At 41.2% G+C, this 20256-nt stretch overlaps 1 protein-coding gene across 1 annotated transcript in view; it reads left to right on the plus strand.

Annotated features, from left to right (window-relative positions):
• CFAP61 (cilia and flagella associated protein 61) overlaps positions 1 to 20256 on the plus strand; it is a 174902-nt gene that overhangs the window by 112197 nt on the left and 42449 nt on the right. The window contains exon 20 of the mRNA XM_063299927.1: positions 18638 to 18930. Coding sequence (XP_063155997.1) covers positions 18638 to 18930 — 293 coding nt within the window. The remainder of the gene's footprint in view (positions 1 to 18637; positions 18931 to 20256) is intronic.

The following is a 20256-nucleotide window of genomic DNA, read 5'->3' on the forward strand; positions in this document are numbered from 1 at the left end:
GTAATTTCATTAGTAAATGTGTTTTGCAGCTACACACAAGTTTTTTAGACTGAAAAAAGCTGGAAAGAAAATAAAATTTGACCTTTTTGGAGTTAATTTAGAATTATTTGCACACTGTAAAAGGTACTACAGTTGGCGAACACCATGCGTGTTGTGTTTATACAGATACACATGCACCCTTTCATTAAGTTGTACATACCTGATTTACCAAGACTACTTCTATATTTGGGCTGGGTTCTGTAAATCTACGTATTACATTTTCATTACCCAGAAATGAATGGCATATAGATTTCTATATTCAAAGCAAATAGTGGATCTGCTTAATTTTTCAGTATTGTATATATATATATATCTCTTCAGCAAAGGATTGTTACCTTGTCATGGTGCTGGAGCTTGAGCACCTCAATGATGCCATGAGCTAAACCGTGAAGGGCTACCCAAGATGGGAAGGTCATGACAGAGAGGTCAGACTAAATGCGATCCCTGGGGAAGGTAATGGCAACACCACCCCAGTATTCTTGCCATGAAAACTAAATGGATCAGTACAACCAGAGATATGTCGGTATACCATTGGAAGATGAGACCCCCAGGTCGGAAGATGGTCAAAATGCTACTGGGGAGGAACAGAGGATGAGTTCAACTAGCCCCAGACGTGATGACGCAGCTAGCTCAAAGCCGAAAGGACGGCTAGCGGCTGACGGTGCTGGTGGTAAACGGCGAATCCAATGTTCTAAAGATCAACACACCATTGGAACCTGGAATGTAAGATCTATGAGCCAGGGCAAATTGGATGTGGTTATTGGTGAGATGTCCAGATTAAAGATAGACATTCCGGGCGTCAGTGAACTGAAATGGACTGGAATGGGCCACTTCACATCAGATGACCACCAGATCTACTACTGTGGACAAGAGGACCACAGAAGAAATGGAGTAGCCTTCCTAATTAATAGTAAAGTGGCTAAAGCAGTGCTTGGATACAACCCAAAGAACAATAGAATGATCTCAATACGAATTCAGGGCAAGCCATCTAACATCACAGTGATCCAAATATACGCCCCAACCACAGATGCTGAAGAAGCTGAAGTAGAGCAGTTCTATGAGGATCTGCAGCACCTACTGTACAACACGCCTAAAAGAGATGTTATTTTCATCACAGGAGACTGGAATGCTAAGGTGGGCAGTCAAATGACACCTGGAATTACAGGTAAGCATGGCCTGGGAGAACAAAACGAAGCAAGACATAGGCAGATAGAATTTTGCCAGGACAACTCACTCTGCATAACAAACACTCTCTTCCAACAACCTAAGAGATGGCTTTATACATGGACTTCACCAGATGGACAACACCGAAATCAGATTGACTACATCCTTTGCAGCCAAAGGTGGCGGACATCTATACAGTCAGTAAAAACAAGACCTGGAGCTGACTGTAGTTCAGATCACGAACTTCTTATTGCAGAATTTAGGATCAAACTAAAGAGATTAGGGAAGATCCACAGATCAGCTAGATATGAGCTCACTATTATTCCTAAGGAATATGCAGTGGAGGTGAAGAATCAATTTAAGGGACTGGACTTAGCAGATAGGGTCCCGGAAGAACTCTGGACAGAAGTTCGCAACATTGTTCAGGAGGCGGCAACAAAATACATCCCAAAGAAAGAGAAAACCAAGAAGGCAAAATGGCTGTCTGCTGAGACACTAGAAGTAGCCCAAGAAAGAAGGAAAGCAAAAAGCAACAGTGATCGGGGGAGATATGCCCCATTAAATGCAAAATTCCAGAGGTTAGCCAGAAGAGATAAGGAATTATTTTTAAGCAAGCAATGCGCAGAAGTGGAAGAAGACAATAGAATAGGAAGGACAAGAGACCTCTTCCAGAAAATAAGAAACATTGGAGGTAAATTCCAGGCAAAAATGGGTATGATCAAAAACAAAGATTGCAAGGACCTAACAGAAGAAGAAGAGATCAAGAAAAGGTGACCTGTATAGGAAGGATAACAATATCAGGGATAGCTTTGACGGTGTGGTCAGTGAACTAGAGCCATACATCCTGAAGAGTGAGGTTGAATGGGCCTTAAGAAGCATTGCTAACAACAAGGCAGCAGGAGATGACAGTATCCCAGCTGAATCGTTCAAAATCTTGCAAGATGATGCTGTCAAGGTAATGCATGCTATATGCCAGCAAATTTGGAAAACACAAGAATGGCCATCAGATTGGAAAAAATCAACTTATATCCCCATGCCAAAAAAGGGAAACACTAAAGAATGTTCAAACTATCGAACAGTGGCACTCATTTCACATGCCAGTAAGGTAATGCTCAAGATCCTGCAAGGTAGACTTCAGCAATTCATGGAGCGAGAATTGCCAGATGTACAAGCTGGGTTTAGAAAAGGCAGAGGAACTAGGGACCAGATTGCCAATATCTGCTGGCTAAGGGAAAAAGCCAGGGAGTTTCAGAAAAACATCTATTTCTGTTTTATTGACTATTCTAAAGCCTTTGACTGTGTGGACCATAACAAATTGTGGCAAGTTCTTGGTGGCATGGGGATACCAAGTCATCTTGTCTGTCTCCTGAGGAATCTGTATAACGACCAAGTAGCAACAGTAAGAACAGACCACGGAACAACGGACTGGTTTAAGATTAGGAAAGGAGTACGGCAGGGTTCTATACTCTCAGCCTACCTATTCAACTTGTATGCAGAGCACATCATGCGGCGTGCTGGGCTTGAGGAATCCAAGGCTGGAGTTAAAATCGCTGGAAGAAACATTAACAATCTCAGATATGCAGATGATACCACTTTGATGGCTGAAAGCGAAGAGGAACTGAGGAGCCTTATGATGAAGGTGAAAGAAGAAAGTGCAAAAGCTGGCTTGCAGCTAAACCTCAACAAAACCAAGATTATGGCAACCAGCTTGATTGATAACTGGCAAATAGAGGGAGAAAACGTAGAGGCAGTGAAAGACTTTGTATTTCTAGATGCGAAGATTACTGCAGATGCTGACTGCAGTCAGGAAATCAGAAGACGCTTAATCCTTGGGAGAAGAGCAATGACCAATCTCGATAAAATAGTTAAGAGCAGAGACATCACCCTGACAACAAAGGTCCGCATAGTTAAAGTAATGGTGTTTCCCGTAGTGACATATGGCTGCGAGAGCTGGACCATAAGGAAGGCTGAGAGAAGGAAGATAGATGCCTTGGAACTGTGGTGTTGGAGGAAAATTCTGAGAGTGCCTTGGACTGCAAGAAGATCAAACCAGTCCATCCTCCAGGAAATAAAGCCAGACTGCTCACTTGAGGGAATGATATTAAAGGCAAAACTGAAATACTTTGGCCACATAATGAGAAGACAGGATACCCTGGAGAAGATGCTGATGCTAGGGAGAGTGGAAGGCAAAAGGAAGAGGGGACAACCAAGGACAAGATGGATGGATGATATTCTAGAGGTGACGGACTTGTCCCTGGGGGAGCTGGGGGTGTTAATGACCGACAGGAAGTTCTGGCGTGGGCTGGTCCATGAAGTCACGAAGAGTTGGAAGCGACTGAATGAATAATCAACAACATATATATATATATGGAATGAGATCACACTGTGTCCTTAGTGCTTGCAGATGAGCTGTAAAATAACTTCCTTTAGATTTCTAGTTTTACATTTCCAATCTATTTCCCCAAAGCTAGCCAATTACCACATCAGCTGCCTCATGGGAATCAGATGATTTCTGTTGTTAATGGCTGATAATCTGGGAATTAGAAAATATGTACCTGAATGGATGGCAGAAGAGCTAGATGCAAAGAATGAATTCATATTAGCTAAATTTATTGCATTCATTTCTCCAAATAATTTCTAACTTGTCACTTTGTAAAAGTGCTATTTTGTTGTGCTATGTGGAGCGAAACATAAAGCTAGGTATTTGGACATAAAACGTAACCTGTTCCTTGTACTCAGCTTGTGCTTTCTGCAGTTGTAAGTGCCATCAATTTCACCTGCCTGCCTCCATGGGAGTAATTTTTGTTGAGCTACAACTTCTGAGTAGATGTCCATGAGACTAGATGGCAAGGCTAGAATCCTTAGCTCTGCTATGCTTTCTGTCCAACTGTTTTATTGCTTTCCATTAGAATATCTCTAAAAACACTAAAAGTCTTAGGGTGGCATGTTGATTTAGACTGGCTGTGGTGCTGGCAAGGGGACTGGGGGTACAAAAGCACCACAACTGCCATCCCAGCAATGATCAGGGTGCTAAGTCACCACTGAGCCACTTTCTCCACTGGTCACATGAGGCAGAAGCTGGGAAGCAGCCACCAGTCAGAAAGAAAGAGTTACGGTTGTCAACAGCACTGAAGTTCAGTTTTCTTCCGGTCACCATTAGGTAATACTGGAGGAGGTGCAGGTATCTTCTAAATTGGGATTAGGTAGTAGTTCTTTCTGTTGCAAGCGGCTCTAGAAGTAGCTGCTGACAGCTGCTGCTTCTTAGCACTTTTTCTTTTGAGCTCCGTCACTTTCGGATTGGAAATAGGTTTGAGTGTGTACACATTCCCTCCTCCATCAAGGAGTCTCTCTGCCAGGTCTCCTCTTTTTTTTTTTTAACTTATGTTACTGCAGTGGTATATGCCATCAATTTCTCCTGCCTGCCTCTTTGGGAATTATTTTTGTTGGGCTATGACTTCTGAGTAAATTATCAGTCTAGGTGGCAGGCTTAGAATCCTCTGCTCCTTTTTCAGCCTTGTTGTATAGTAAAGTAAATCAAGGTCTGTATGGAGCTAGGACTTTTATAGATATACCACAGCATTTCATTTTGCCCATTCATAACAAAGTGCTTGTACGTTGATTCGTGTGAAACCAAACAATTTTTGTTTTACATCTATGTTTGTTTATCACAAGAATGATGACTAGCTTTACTTGTACAGATACGTCTTTTGTTTGGGGAACCAAGTCTTACCTTTTGTGGAGCAAGTGATTGGATGTGATCCTGTGTACAATTTCCTGCTCTTATCTGCAATGACAGGAAGGTGCCTTTTCAATCTGTCTCATTTCTCAGTTTAGTTCTTTGATTGATGTCAGGGAAAGGCTGCCCCCACATTGACAAACCCTGCTTCAGTCTCACTTATTCTGTCAGATCTGCCCCTTTGGGTGTTCTGTGGGAGAAGAAACGTAAAGAACATTTTGTGTGCCGTACTATTCAGGCAAAAGTGTCCTTACCTTTGATCCTGAATTGTTAGCAGGCATTCAGTGAGCAGTGCCATGTGTATGTGTCCTTCTTTTATGTGAGTGTGTGTGTGTGTACATCTGCATGCAAGTGTACTATTTTGTTTCTGAGTGTCTGTATGAGTTAGTAACATTCTTACTCATGTTTAAAAAAGGTATGTTATGCATGTTGGCTCTCTTCATGCCATCTACTTAACAGTCCTCTGAGGGAAGTGAGGTGGTGAAGAAAGGCTGCGTTTACCTGACACACTGAAGCAAGACTGCTGTGTCATCTTAGCCAAAGTTAATAATATATGGTTCACTGTTGTGTTGTACAAATTAAGGTAAATTGAATGCAGCCATTCATTCATTCATTCATTTATAGATTTTAATGTTGACATGCAAAAAAACCCTGTAATGCCAACAAGGAAAAAAAAAGACACTGATTATACAGTGAAGAAAAAAAGGCCCCTGGATATATTATAGTCAGTATAATTAACTAAATGTGACAAAGAAAAACTAATTAATCGAGAAACAAAAAGAGATCAATATAATAACCAGAGATAGTGATATCAAATTCAATTCAATTCTTAAGCTTATTATTAAACCTAGACCATATAGAAACATACTGCTTTTCAAAAATAGATAGCAGACTTGTATCCTGGATCCATTCCTTAAAATTGGGAGAGTAAGTGTCTTTCCAAATGACATTAAATTATCCTCTTTGCAGTGTCCTGGGCTCAGTAGAACCAAAGCTTTTCACGAGACAACAAATTCCATGTTTCAGGAATATAGTTCAACATCATATTAAGGTGCTTAGCTATAATATGTCTTCCCAAAATTATGCTGACATATTAGTGATTTGAAGCCAAAGCAAGGCTATATCTAGAGAAGACCAGAACATCTGTGTTAAACGACCTTTATTGTCATGAGCACTGATGGTGAGCAGGAGGGGGCCCCTATCCAGGCGGGAAAACACATGCATAGAACTGAGGAGTTAAGCAGCCATTCAAAGAGACACAGATCAGACCTGCCTTAACTTTTGGGGTTTATCTGTCTGGGTTTTTCCCACGCTTCTTCAGTTTGTTAGGATTTTCTGTCTAATGTAGCAGTAATAAAACACTAGAGACCTATTCCTTGTCTCAGCGTGGTTCCTGGCTGTTAGGACATCAATCCTAACAAACTCTCTACTCCCATTGAAAGAGGGAGGAACAAAAAAAAAGGGGAGAGACATTTGGGAAAATGTCTTCGGAAAACCAGGAAATTTGGCAGGCCATCCAACAACTGGCAGCAGCATTGCAACAACATTAACAACAAGTAGATCTCCAGATCAACACATTACAAGCAGCCATGCTACAGCAGTTACAACAACCAGCTCCGATTAACCCACAACCAGTACCAGCAGCAGCAGCTCCACCAGTAGTCTTGAGATCCCAGGGCAGTCTACCAGAGAAGTTTGGAGGAGAAGCAGGACAGTTGAGAACCTTTCTCACACAGTGCACAATGTTTTTCGACAGCAGACCGGCAGAGTTTCCCACAGACAGAACCAGAGTCACCTTCATTTTAAGTCTGCTAAAGGGCCCAGCAGCCAAATGGGCTATTCCCATGGTGGAGAACAACAACCCAATTCTCAACGACTACCAGAATTTTCTGGCAGGGTTCCGAGCACACTTTGACGACCCAATCAGAGAGGTCACTGCCAGCCGGGAAATTCGGAAGCTCAAGCAAGGCAACAAGAGGGTGGGAATTTACATTGCTGATTTCAAGCTGTTAGCAGGAGATCTGGACTGGAATGAGAGTGCCTTGAAAGACCAATTCAAACAGGGGCTGGATGAGGAAATTAAAAATGAATTAGTGCACCAGGGAACACCAGCTACCCTAGAAGGTTTATATCAACTGTCCGTGGTCATAGATGCCAGGCTAGAAGAACTCAGACAGATGCAGCCAGGGAGAAACAGGGGCCTCAGAGCACTTCCAGGATTTCCAGCTCTCTCCGCAGCATCTCTTTACTCAGGACCAGAGGAGCCGATGCAGATCAGGATGAGCAGGAGGCTTATTTCCGAGGCTGAGAGACAGAGAAGGAGAGAGAGCGCCCTCTGTTTCTACTGCAGAGTCCAGGGACACATGGTGAGAGCTTGCCCAGCGAGAAGCCAAGCAAATTCCGTAAGAGCCCCAGGGCAAGCGGCAGAACCAAGAGCCACCTCCACCTCGACTTCCAACCAGGGAAACTCTGTCGGTCTCCCTCCACAGAGCTCAGCAGGGAGACCATCAATCAATTAAGAAGGGCTCATTCCAAGGATTACAGGCAATCCTTTTACTACTTACCAGTCATAATGCACATAAACCCAGAGCACCAGGTCAAGCTAGAGACCCTCATGGATTCCAGAGCTTCCACCAATTTTATTGATGTACAGACTATACAAGACCTGAACCTCTCGACCATGGAATTGCCACGTCCCATAGAAGTTGAGACATTGATGGCCAGCCCCTCAAGGCAGGACTGATTCGAAGTTTCACAGAACCTTTGCAACTAACAACAGGAGACCACACTGAGTGGATCCAACTTTATGTTACTGCATCACTTAATGTGCCTATAGTCCTGGGCACACCTTGGCTGAAGATCCACAACCCATTGTTGGACTGGACTATGGGAGCAGTCTCCTTCCCAGCTAAGGAATGCCAGCACCACAAGATTCAAGCCGCTCTTCTCTCTCCAGCAACCAACGCAGTCACTGAAGCAGGGGGGGTCCAGTTGCCAGCCAAGTATGCAGATTTCGCAGATGTTTTCAGCGAACAAGAGGCCACAGCACTACCCCGCCCCCTAGGGACTGTGATTGCACCATTGAGTTGATACCAGGAGCCAAGATTCCAGCAAGGAAACAATATCCCATGTCCCCCAAGGAACTAGCCAACTTAAAAGATTACTTGGATTCTAATCTCCAAAAGGGTTTCATCCGACCATCTACTTCTCCAGCGTCTGCTCCTACCTTCTTCGTACCAAAGAAGCCTGACCCGTTGGCACCAGCAAACCAGGAGGCACCCATGAGAGTGGTGCATGATTTCAGTTCCCTCAATAAAGTCACCGTCAAGGAAAATTACCCACTCCACTTAATATCTGATCTGCTCGATCGCTTACAGAAAGCACGTGTTTTTACTAGGTTGGACCTCAGGAATGCATACAATCTGATCCAGATGAAAGAGGGGCATGAATATCTGACTGCCTTCGATACCAGGTTTGGTAAATTTGAGTACCTTGTTTTGCCCTTTGGCTTGTCTAATGAAGGAGCCATATTTTCCCGATTTATGAATCAAATTTTCTCTGATTTACTAGATAAGTATCTGGTCATTTATCTAGATGACATATTAATATTCTCTGAGGATGCTACAACTCATGTAACCCATGTACATAATGTCTTACAAAGACTGAGAGAGGACAAGCTGTTCACCAAGCTAGAGAAGTGTGCCTTCGATTTAACTGAATTACATTTCCTGGGCTATAAAATATCAACAGAAGGCATATCCATGGATCCTTCTAAGGTCCAGGCAATTCTCTCTTGGCAACCCCCCCAAAATGTGAAAGAGGTACAAAACTTTCTAGGGTTCTGCAATTTTTACAGGAGATTCATAAATAAATTTAGTGACAGGGCTAAACCCCTCACACAGCTTTTGAAGAAAGGATCAAAATTCATTTGGGGGGAGAGGGAGCAAGCAGCCTTCCAAGAATTTAAGCAACTCTTTGCATCCCAGCCACTTTTAAAGCACCCTGATCGCACGAAGCAATTCATAATGCATTCAGATGCTTCAGATACTGCTATTGGTGCTGTTTTATTGCAATATACAAACAAAACAGAGAATACATTGCTCCCTTGTGCATTTTTCTCCCGCACGCTCTCACCAGCAGAGAGAAACTATGATGTTTTTAACAAGGAGTTGCTAGCAATTAAAGCAGCATTTCAAGAGTGGAGGCACTGGCTAGAAGGTTCAACCTTTCCTGTGAAAGTTTGCACTGATCACAAGAATTTACAGCTTCTACAAAACACCAGATCCCTCACCCCACGCCAAATCAGATGGAGCCAGTTTTTCTCCTGTTTCAATTTTGTTATTTCTTATGTTCCCGGGGTGCAGAACCGTTTGGCAGATGCCCAGTCTCGATCTATTCAGACAACCCCCACTACTCACCAGGAGGTACAGGCTACTATATTACAACCTCACAACTTCCAGCAGTCTATGAGGGGGAACCAGACAGAGATTTTAGCAGCAGGCAGACAAGCAGAGGACCTATTTACAAGAGTCAGAGCTCAGCAGCAACAGGACCCGTATGCCAGGGCCAGGATGGATGACCTCCAGAGGGGCCCGCAAGACACTGCCTCCCCCCTTAATGTGGAGGCAGGAATCCTCTGGCATAGCAGGCGATTATACATTCCCCCCTCATTGAGGGAAGTAGTACTGAGACTTTGCCATGACCATCGAACGGCAGGCCACGGAGGTGTTTTCAAAACTCTCCATAGAGCTCTGAGAGACTACTGGTGGCCTAAGATGACTGCAGACATAAAGGGTTACGTTGCTTCTTGTCATACCTGTAGACGAGCCAAGCCTCTCCCAGGGAAGCCCACAGGACTCTTGCAACCGCTACCCACCCCCAGTAGGCCTTGGGATACAATCTCCATGGATTTCATCACTGAATTACCCCCGGTCCAGGGGCTGACTTCCATACTAGTGGTGGTGGACCTTTTCACTAAAATGGCGCATTTTATTCCTTGCAATGGCCTCCCATCTGCACAAGCCACAGCGCGGTTGTTCATGGACCATGTTTTTAGAGGCATGATAAATCACTTGGTGAGTGACAGAGGCCCTCAGTTCACTTCCAGGTTCTGGAGGGCCCTTTTCCAGTCATTAGGGGTCCAGATCCACCTATCATCATCGCATCATCCAGCTAGTAACAGGCAAGCTGAGAAAATTAACCAATGGTTACAGCAGTATCTCAGGTGTTACACCACTTATCAGCAAGACAATTGGCCAGCCCTGCTCCCCATGGCAGAATTTACTTATAACAACTCTGTGCAATCCTCTACCAAGATGTCTCCTTTCCAAGCACTCTACAGGGTTAACCCTCGTGTGTTGCCCACCTCCTCCCAGCAGGGAACTGTCCCAGCCACAGCTGATTTTCTTAAAGAGCAACAAGCTGCACAAGAGTTGTTAAAGGAGCAGCTGAACAGGGCAAAGAGTGCTTACATGAGAGCTGCAGATGCTCACAAACAAGAGGGGCCAGCGATTGCAGTAGGAGACAAAGTATGGCTCTCTACCAAGTTTTTTACTTCTACCAGACCCTCCAAGAAGTTGGACTCTAAGTTTGTCGGCCCTTTCACTGTGGTACAGCAGATAAATCCAGTGGCTTATCGCTTAAAGCTGCCAGCATCCATGAAAATCCATCCAGTGTTTCACAGAGCCTTGCTAGCCAAAGACCCTCCCCCAAGTACCTTACGATCGCAAATGCCCCCCCCCACCTCCAGTAATTGTGGAGGGGGAGGAGGAATACGAAGTCGAGGAAATTCTGGACTCTAGGAGGAGGGGAAGGGGCATCCAATATTTAATACACTGGAAAGGGTACCCTGAGGAAGAGCGCACGTGGGAAAATGCCAGAGATGTGCATGCACCAATGCTGGTTCAACGATTCCATCAGCTTTTCCCTCACAAACCCAAGCCTCACACTCTACCAGAGATTCCTCACTTGACTGAGCAAGCAGAGGAATCCCAAGCAGAGGAGTTTGTAAGTTGGCAACCTCCACCCCTGCCAGAGGCTCTGAGGCCAGAGAGAGAGGAGGAGGGGGAGCCGCAGCCCTCCACCTCAGGCTTGCATTTCCCAAGGGGGAGGGGGGAAGAATCTTCTAATTATCTAGCTATTTTCCAGCAGCAGCCACCTGGGCCAGAAGTGTTATCAGACCTGGAGAGCAGCACTGATTCGTCCTTGGAGGACTTTTCCTTTGAAGAATTTCCATCGTTGCCCAGTTCCCTTGGGAGCTTGGAGGGGGAGATGGACTCTCATGAGACCTCTGGAAGGGAGGGGGCTGAAATGGAATGTGAATCTGGAGGGGAGGGTGACGTCATGAGCACTGATGGTGAGCAGGAGGGGGCCCCTATCCAGGGGGGAAAACACATGCATAGTACAGAGGAGTTAAGCAGCCATTCAAAGAGACACAGATCAGACCCGCCTTAACTTTTGGGGTTTATCTGTCTGGGTTTTTCCCACACTTCTTCAGTTTGTTAGGATTTTCTGTCTAATGTAGCAGTAATAAAACACTAGAGACCTATTCCTTCTCTCAGCGTGGTTCCTGGCTGTTAGGACATTTATATTTCTTACAACACCAGCACACAAAAAAATCTAATGCCTATCCCTTTTTAAATATTCTTTAGGGGTCTAATAAATATGCCATAGTATTTTCTGATGAATTAATTTAAATTTTAAATTATAAGAAGTATGTTTTACATTTCTTAATACTTCAACCCATTGGTTCTCCAAAATTGGATATTCTAATTCTTTGTTCCACAATTCAATTACTTACTTATACTAACTTTCATTTTACTTTTTAATTCCTTATAAAACTGAATTATTAGTTTCTGTTTAAGTGCTGCATCTCTAAAATTGCAGGTACTTTTTTATTGGTACATATTTCAGTTGTATGTATAACTGAGCAAATATTATAGGGAAGTCATAATCAACATGCAGTCTCCCAAAGTCTTTAAAGCTACTGTTAGAAATAAGATGAGTTAAAGAATTGATCCCTTGTTTAGCCCGAATATTCCAATAAAACACTATCTCTGCGGTTTTCAAATTTGGGTTATTTTGCAATGTCAGTTTCTCATGTGATTCAAGATTAAAACATAAGCACTTACCTATTAATGACCAAATGTGCCAGACAGCTTTCAAGGCTGGAAACTAACATCCCTCTTCGGTATACCCGGACCCTAAAACTTGCCAAATATGCCTGCTTTCCAAATAGGTCCCAAAAGGGAATATTCATAAAAGATCTCATTCACACAGAGACCCAAAATGTTAACTTAAAAGCCCAATGATATAATGGTACTACTTTCTGGAGTCTCCTGGCTAGAGTTCAAGTTAATATTTTAGCATCTACATTAAACAAAGATATTAGTCCATAGCTTGCATATCTAGTAAGGTCTTTTTCAGGCCTTGATATTATTGTAATATATGCCTCATAAAATGATAAAGGAAATATTAAAAAAGGAATTATTGATTTTAGACCTCTAACAATATAGATGCCAATACATCTAGGAAAGTCTGTACATTTAAGTGGAACTCTATCTGGTCTGAGAGTTTTCACTAGTTTTATAGACTGAGATGTCTCTAATTTCTGGTAATGTCAATGGTTGTGCCAGTTTATTTTTATCTTCCTGACAAATCTCTTCCATTTCAGCTTTTACCAGAAAATTGATAATTTGTTGTTCAATACAGTAGTCTATAATTGATACTGCTTAGTTTAGCAACCACTGACAGTGATGGTGAACATGTGACTGAGAGAGAGACACTATAAAGGTTGTAAATGTGGGCATTGGTCGCAAAGTTACTTTTTTCATCACTGTTGTAACTGCAAACAGTTGCTGCCCAAGGCAGTCGCTAAACAAGGACTACCTGTACCATCTAGAATTGGCTGATTTATAGTTACTAAACTTCCCACTTACAGTCACTGAAGCATGGTCTGAGATTGCAGTGGGGTCTGTTGAAGAATCCATAATTTGATCCACCTAGGCATCTGAGAGTCCTAAACTGAGTTGAAATCTCTAGCATAAATTATATATTGATAGTAATTTAGACAAACAGCTTTGAACTATTTCAGCAGTATTCTTAACAGGGCCATAAAAGTTTATCAGAGCAATAGTTACAATAGCTATCTTTACTATCACAAAAATAAAGAATCTTTCAAGTTGTGATGTTGGTATACCACATACATTTTAGGATTGCTTTTAGCTACCCCACATGCTTTATTTGAATATCCACTAATGGTTTGTCCATTCCCACTCCTAGGTCTCAAAAAGAGTTTTTCATTTGATAGCATTACTCTGCAAGAAACACATATTCTATGAGGCTGTAATATTCCAGGTTGTTGCAAATTCGTCCCTTTTAATATCTAATAGAGCCAATTTGGTGTAGGGGTTAAGGCATCAGGCTAGAAACTGGGAGACCACCCGTTCCAGTCCCACCTTAGGCACTAAGTCAGCTGAGTGACCTTGGCCTCATCACTTTCTCTCAGCCCTAGGAAGGAGGCAATGGCAAACCACTTCTGTAAAACCTTGCCAAGAAACTGCAGGGACTTGCCCAAGCAGTCTCCAAGGATCAGACACAATTGAATGGTGTGTGTGTGTGTGTGTGTGCGTGCACACACACACACACACAAACACACACATCAGTGTTATTCAACAGAGAAGTGCAGAGCCTATAAAATTCCACAGTGGCAAAAGGTATTATAAATCTTGATCTCATTTCCAAGAGAGAGGCAGAAAATTAGACTGTTTGTGAAGGAAGATCTGGATAAAGTATAACCTTACATCCATGGTATTTCAGTTTGGTGGCTTGTCTGGAAAGTTGTAAAGCTGATCTCTAGTATTAGATTTCAGAAATGTAACAGTTATAGGGGCAGAGCTCTGTGAAGTTGTTGTTTGCTATTAATCTGTAAGTGTCCATTATTTCAAGTTTAAAATCAACCAGCAATGAGAAGATTTCCTGAATGCATTATTCCATGTAATTAAACAAAGGTTTCTGCTGTTCAGTATCCAAAGTAGGTTAATTGTTTCTAATTATTTCTGGTGAGTTGGCCATATATTTTAATTCATACAGTTTGTAGATTTGTAATAAGTTATCATGGGATTGATCCTTTTCTTCTAAGAATTTTAATTCAGTAGCAATAATTCTCTTCAGTGTTTCCAAATCTTTATCAAATTAAAAAGCATGGACTTCCTTGATTTTAAGATCTCCATGGATCCCAAGTATGCCAGTTTCCAAATTTGTGAATGTATTGTCCATCTGTTTAGAAACTGATATGGATTTTTACCATTAACTCAAAACTCCACCACACCACCACCGAGATAGAGTTATATTAGAGAGCCACTTTGGTATGGAGCAGTGTTTCTTAGCCTTTCAATTGCTGGCTGGGGAATTCTGTGAGTTGAAGTCCACATATCTTAAAGTTCCCAAGGTTGAGAAACACTGGTATAGAGGTTAAGGCACTTACGAGTTTTCTGGCCATGGAAAGGCATTGTCTTAAATACCTAGACCCAGAGCCATGTTGGCTTTAATTGTAGTGACCAGCAATCCCTGTGTGGGGCAAAACAAGAATGCAACTCCCCAGTTTTCCTACAATGACTGCCTTTGCACATGTAGTAGGGAGAAAGCATTTCTAGTGCTGGCTTGCACAGGCAAACTGATGATAGATAGGTTTCTTCTTTATGTTCCCTGATAACATTTAGACCATTGGGACGATGGAGAAGCTGGATCTGGAACATAGTCTGCGTATAATTTTCCACTCTTTTCCTAACACACACACACACACAGGAAAAAGCATTTACCATGTATGGAGTAGCAAATAGGTCAAAGAAGTATTAGGACAAATAGCCATATTAGAAGCTTACCTGTTGGTGAAAATTAGAAGTATGGTAGCAAAACAGGAAAAAAAAAAGAAAAGCATTTTACAATTACTGCATTTTCCCAACAGAAAGAGAGCACAAATTTTTGACTGCTTGTGGATTGAAGAGTATAGTATCGTCCAGCATCTTGATGAAATCCTTCAAGGCCAATTTCATGCCAATGTATCATTTTGTATTGATTCAAGTATTGGTGGCTGCCACTTTAACTCAGTAGTGGGGAGACACCTGTAGATTTTTAAAAATCCAATAGTCATAATTGCCTAAGATAATTGCCAAAGACAACAAAATGTCATTGATTGATGGGTCCCTCTTTGGAGGGAGATGGGCGGTAGTACAAATCTGAGAAATAAATAAATAAATAAATAAATAAATTGTGGTTTCCTTATTTAATCACTGAAACCATTGGATACTGGAACCTTACAAAGGATTTAGTTCTGCTAAGAATGTGTAAAAATGACTGACAACCAAGTCATGAACCCCAAACTTAACTGACATTTTCACAGGATAAAGTACTGAAAATCCAAACAGTATTTTGCAGTAACGAGTCTATATACTGTAGAAACTTAATCAGGATAGGACAAAATATTTAAATTCCCCTTTTTAAAACAAGGGAAGCCCCTAGCATTCTCTCTCTACAAATTGATATCCATTATTTGCTGCTTGATAAATTCTTTAGCTTTAGTAAAACTCAAAAAATGCAAGGCTATTTTTTATTATTATTAAATTTATACACCACCCATCTCACTATAAAAGTGACTCTGGGTGGCTTACAAATAAAAATTATAAAACCATTATAAAAATAGAAAAAGTACAAAAAATAGAAGATAGAAGAGGGAAACTAAAAGGCAGAGAGTGCGTCTTAAGCCACCAATTATAGATAGGCTTTGTAATTTTACCTCCAAAGTCTTCCAAGTTGAGGAAATGGTTTCTAATAGTGTCAGTCAGGCTGAACTTTTGGGAAGAATGTTAATTTAAGCCAGTAGATGATCTTACTGATCCAAAATTGTGCTTCTGCTGAACTAAGATCTGCCTCCAATCAAAGGGTATTATTGGAAACATATCTGGGGATCCCAATAGCTTGGATTGGACTGCTCCAGAAGGGAGAAGTCCTTGCAGATGCAGGCCTGTGCAGCAATTGCCTTATACTGACAAGCTGTAACTGCAGAAGGGACATACAAACACCCATTTTCCAAAAAGAACCTGAGAATCACACCCACACATCTCTGGGTGGACTCCATACCATGCATAGTCTATGGCCTCCAGGAACACAAGGCCTGGAATACAACATTCAGACTTCTAAATGTTTTAACTGGCTCTATTTTATGTCCACTGATCTGCCAGGCATATTTCATTAAATGGTTGGAGAAGACCATAACATTGGCCTTCAAATAATTTAGAACAACCTTTTCTTCAGAATAGAATAGAAAGAAGCAAAAGCCTGGAAGGCTCTTCTCAATCTTATAGCTGAGAAGGAAAAAATGGCTGCATTGTCCGCATATAGTAGGGGGTATTAGCCATCATTGGGAGTGGAAGGTAGGATCAGAAACGGGTTGGACCAATGAGTTGACGTCGAAGTTAAACAAAAGGGAGCTAATATTTAGCCCTGCTCACCCATTTGTTTGAAAAAAAAAATGGGAATACAAGTATGGAGTACAACAACTCTTCAAGCAGGTGATTTCACATAGGCTTCAAATAAGAGGAAGGAGCCACAATCTATTGTAGGGGCTTCCAGCTTCTTCTGTAATCTGTACTTCAGGAAAGAATCAAAAGCTATTTGAAATCAACAAAAGCAGCTAAAAAGTTTCAAGGCTTAGCACTATACTTTTCAACTAAATGTTGCAGAATTAAGCATTTGTCCATGTAGATCAACTCACCCTAAAATATTTAGGGCTGTACTCTAGATAGGTCAAGACAAAGAGAGCAGTAGATGTATTCTAATGAATTAAAAAAAAAATTCAGCTCTACTTGATTTGTCCCACCACCTCTCTGTGTAACCCCCGTGGAGCGGGGGGGATAAGCCACATAATATGGTTTAAACCAACAATTACTAGATTTATTCATTGCTAGACAACCTGTGACCCACTGGGTCATCGTTTCAGAGGTAATTCCTTACCAGATTCCTCAATGCTTTCAACAGTGCCAGAACTTCTAATATACTGGAAAAGTTCTTTAAAATTCAGGGAGAGATGTATCTGTCTTGAAAGTAGCCAGTGTTGAACTGTATAGCACGAACATCAGGATTTGACCAAAGAAAATGTTTTATGACATTTTGTATTTTGTTTATGTCATAAAATGTTTTATAAAATTTGCCAGATTTCTATTCCATGGGAATCATGGGTCCTCGATTTTGGACACATTCTATAAGTTAGCCCATTTGAGGTACCTTGGTTGAAAAAGTTTTGCCCTATGACACACCATTTCGCTCAGTTAAAAGTTACAGACTTGAGAGTTTTAGTAGTATATAGATTCATTTTCATAATTTTTGTACTACTATTCATTTGCAAATATCAAAATTTTCAGAATATATATAATTAAAATAAAATAAATATAAATGTAGGATAAAGTATAAAAACAGCCATTTAAAAATCATTATACAATTACCAGGACAGCTGATAACATTAAAGGAAGATCTAGGCAAATAAATCTATTTTCAGGTTTTTTTTTATCCCACCTTTATTATTTTTATAAATAACTCAAGGCGGCAAATATACCTAATACGCCTTCCTCTTCCTATTTTCCCCACAACAACAACCCTGTGAGGTGAGTTGGGCTGAGACTGGCCCAAGGTCACCCAGCCAGCTTTTGTGCCTAAGGCAGGACTAGAACTCACAGCCTCCTGGTTTCTAGCCCAGCACCTGAACCACTAGACCAAACTGGCTCTCTTTCAGGTTTGGCAGCAGCACTCTATTGTTGGAGTTCACTGAATCTCCAAACAAAGTTTCTTCTACAATGTGGGCACCAATGCAGCGATTGCCTGACTTCACACCCAGCTGGGTGAATGTCAGGAAACCATAGTCTGCTCAGCAGGTCATCCTCTCCTAATTGTAAAAACAGCAGGTAGGTCTCTGTGGAAGGAAGTAATATATACACGCACAAACAACTATATCATGAGAGAGTGCTTCACATTAGCTAGAAGGATCATTATATGTTACAGTATTTAACAGAAATTCAGTTTCTTTAGATTTTATATGCAATAGCTTTGGTGCCCACCACGCTGGGTAGAGTTGATGGGAACTGCAGCCCAACATTTCTGGGGTTACGTTAGTAAAGATTGCTGTAGGAGGTCATCAATATCTTATGTTCTGGTACCTCTGTTTTGTGGATTTCATTATATCTGACAAAGAAAGATAGATAAGGGATAAATACACTTTCTAGTTGTGGAGTAAGAGAATTTGGATGGCAATGTTTTTTCTTCTTTCCTTTCCAGTTTCCCATCACGCTTTTAAACTTTTTATTGTTTTATTTGGAAATCTTGTAAACAAACATAGAGGGTGGTTAGAGGGATATGATAAAAGATGGTACTTCTTTTTCCTTCCTCTTCCCCACTGGTTCTCACACTAAGATATAAAGATGCCCTACATTGATGTAAAATGCTTCCTACTTCTGGGATGCATTCTTCAGATTTTTCACTAAATTATCTTAGCTATTGTTGTTAGGTAATTCTGTTTACTGACTTCATAGCATCAGAGCAACAAGGAGGTCACAGATAACTTCAGTATTATTATCATCTGAATTACATTAATGAGTTTTTAGTTTAAAATGTTACTCATTTTTCTTCTGTTTTTTCTTTTGCTCTCTCCAGGGAATATTATTGTCTATGGGAATACAATTGATGTTTACACCACTATAGAATCCCTCTTATCATTAGGAATTGATGGCTATCGTATCTACCTTGTGCACCCTCCCTTGTACTCCAATATTACTTCTCTCAATAACAACATAATAGAAAAGGCTATCAAGAAAGCACTGTCCAGGGCTGGTATAACTGAACACCATGATAGTCTGTTGGCTCAATGGAATGATGGAAATCACCCAGATCCAATCACATCTGCATCTTTCACTACTAATACAAAGCCATTTAAGTTGCAATGTTCTGTAAGTATGTTCCTTTGCTCTGTTTTACTGTATGTCAACTGAACAACTGGAGCAGGTTTGAACTCTGGAACTCTGCTTTTGGATCTGGCTGTGCCTGAAACATATTTTGAACCTTGGGTATGAATCTTAGTCTAGTTTTTGATTATGCCGTTTTAAGCTTTCCACATTACTGTTTTGGCTTGCTTGATCTTACAGATTAAGCTCATTGTGTCTTACAGAATAAAGTTACAGTTTGGGGGAAGTCTGCAAAAATAATCTACCTTTTATACTGCATTTTTTCCCACAATTTTGTGCAGGCTATGTATACAAAACACCATATATTTTAAAAATGTGGCAGATTATTCCCCCCTCCCCCGAGTCCTGTTGCAGTGCTTCATCCTGGCGGGATGGTGGTGTTATTCCTGGGAGGGATGAGCGAAGAATGCCAGGAGTGTATGCCAAGAGTGTCATTCCAGCTGCCTGGCTAAAGCAAGCAGCCTCTATATAGGGCAGCAGCAATATAAGAAGATGGCAGAAGCAGATGATCAATGTATTAACAATGGCAAGGGCATTATTTCATACTGTGCATGAGAAGGCAATGCTAAACCACTCCTGTGTTTTTCCAAGAAAACCACATGGATAGAAAATATAGCATGATTGATGATACAGTGCTGGATGATGGGCTGAGGAACAGCTGAGGACATGTCAGAGTCATTGGGAGCCAGGTGTCATACAAATGTAATAAATAAATAAATAAACATCCGAGATACCTTAGAAGATATTCATTACTAATGAGAACCTTTAGTACTAGAAGATGAAATAAGATCAACACTCTGGTTGTTATCAGGCTGGAAGGCTAGGAATTAATGGAATAGCTACAAAAATATGGCAAGCAATAGAATCAGGGTGAGTACAGGTTGTAGTCAAGCTATGCCAGCAAATCCAGACAACAGCAAAATAGATGTGGCAAATAGATTGGAATAGCTCCACATCCCAATATCAAAGAAAGAAGACTTAAGAGAGGGTGCCAGCTATCATACATATCCTTAACTTCACATATTAGCAAAATAATCCTTATCCAATGCAGATTTGAGCCCTATATGAAAAAGGAGATGCCAGATGTTTTTTTAAAAAAAATATTAGCATTTTTAAATACAATAAAAGTATTAAAAAAGAATGATAAGAAAAAGAAAAAATAAGAAAAAGAAAAGAGAAAAAAGACAACATGGCTTCTACCCTTCTTTCGATCAAGTAGTTGCCATCTTACTCTTTCCCTTCCCTCTTTTTTTCTCTTACTTTGTAATTCCCTTCCCCTTCCCTTTTAACCCTTTTTATTCCCCAAATCCA

Source organism: Candoia aspera, chromosome 3 (genome assembly GCF_035149785.1).
Source record: "Candoia aspera isolate rCanAsp1 chromosome 3, rCanAsp1.hap2, whole genome shotgun sequence".
NCBI classification, from domain to species: Eukaryota; Metazoa; Chordata; class Lepidosauria; order Squamata; family Boidae; genus Candoia; species Candoia aspera.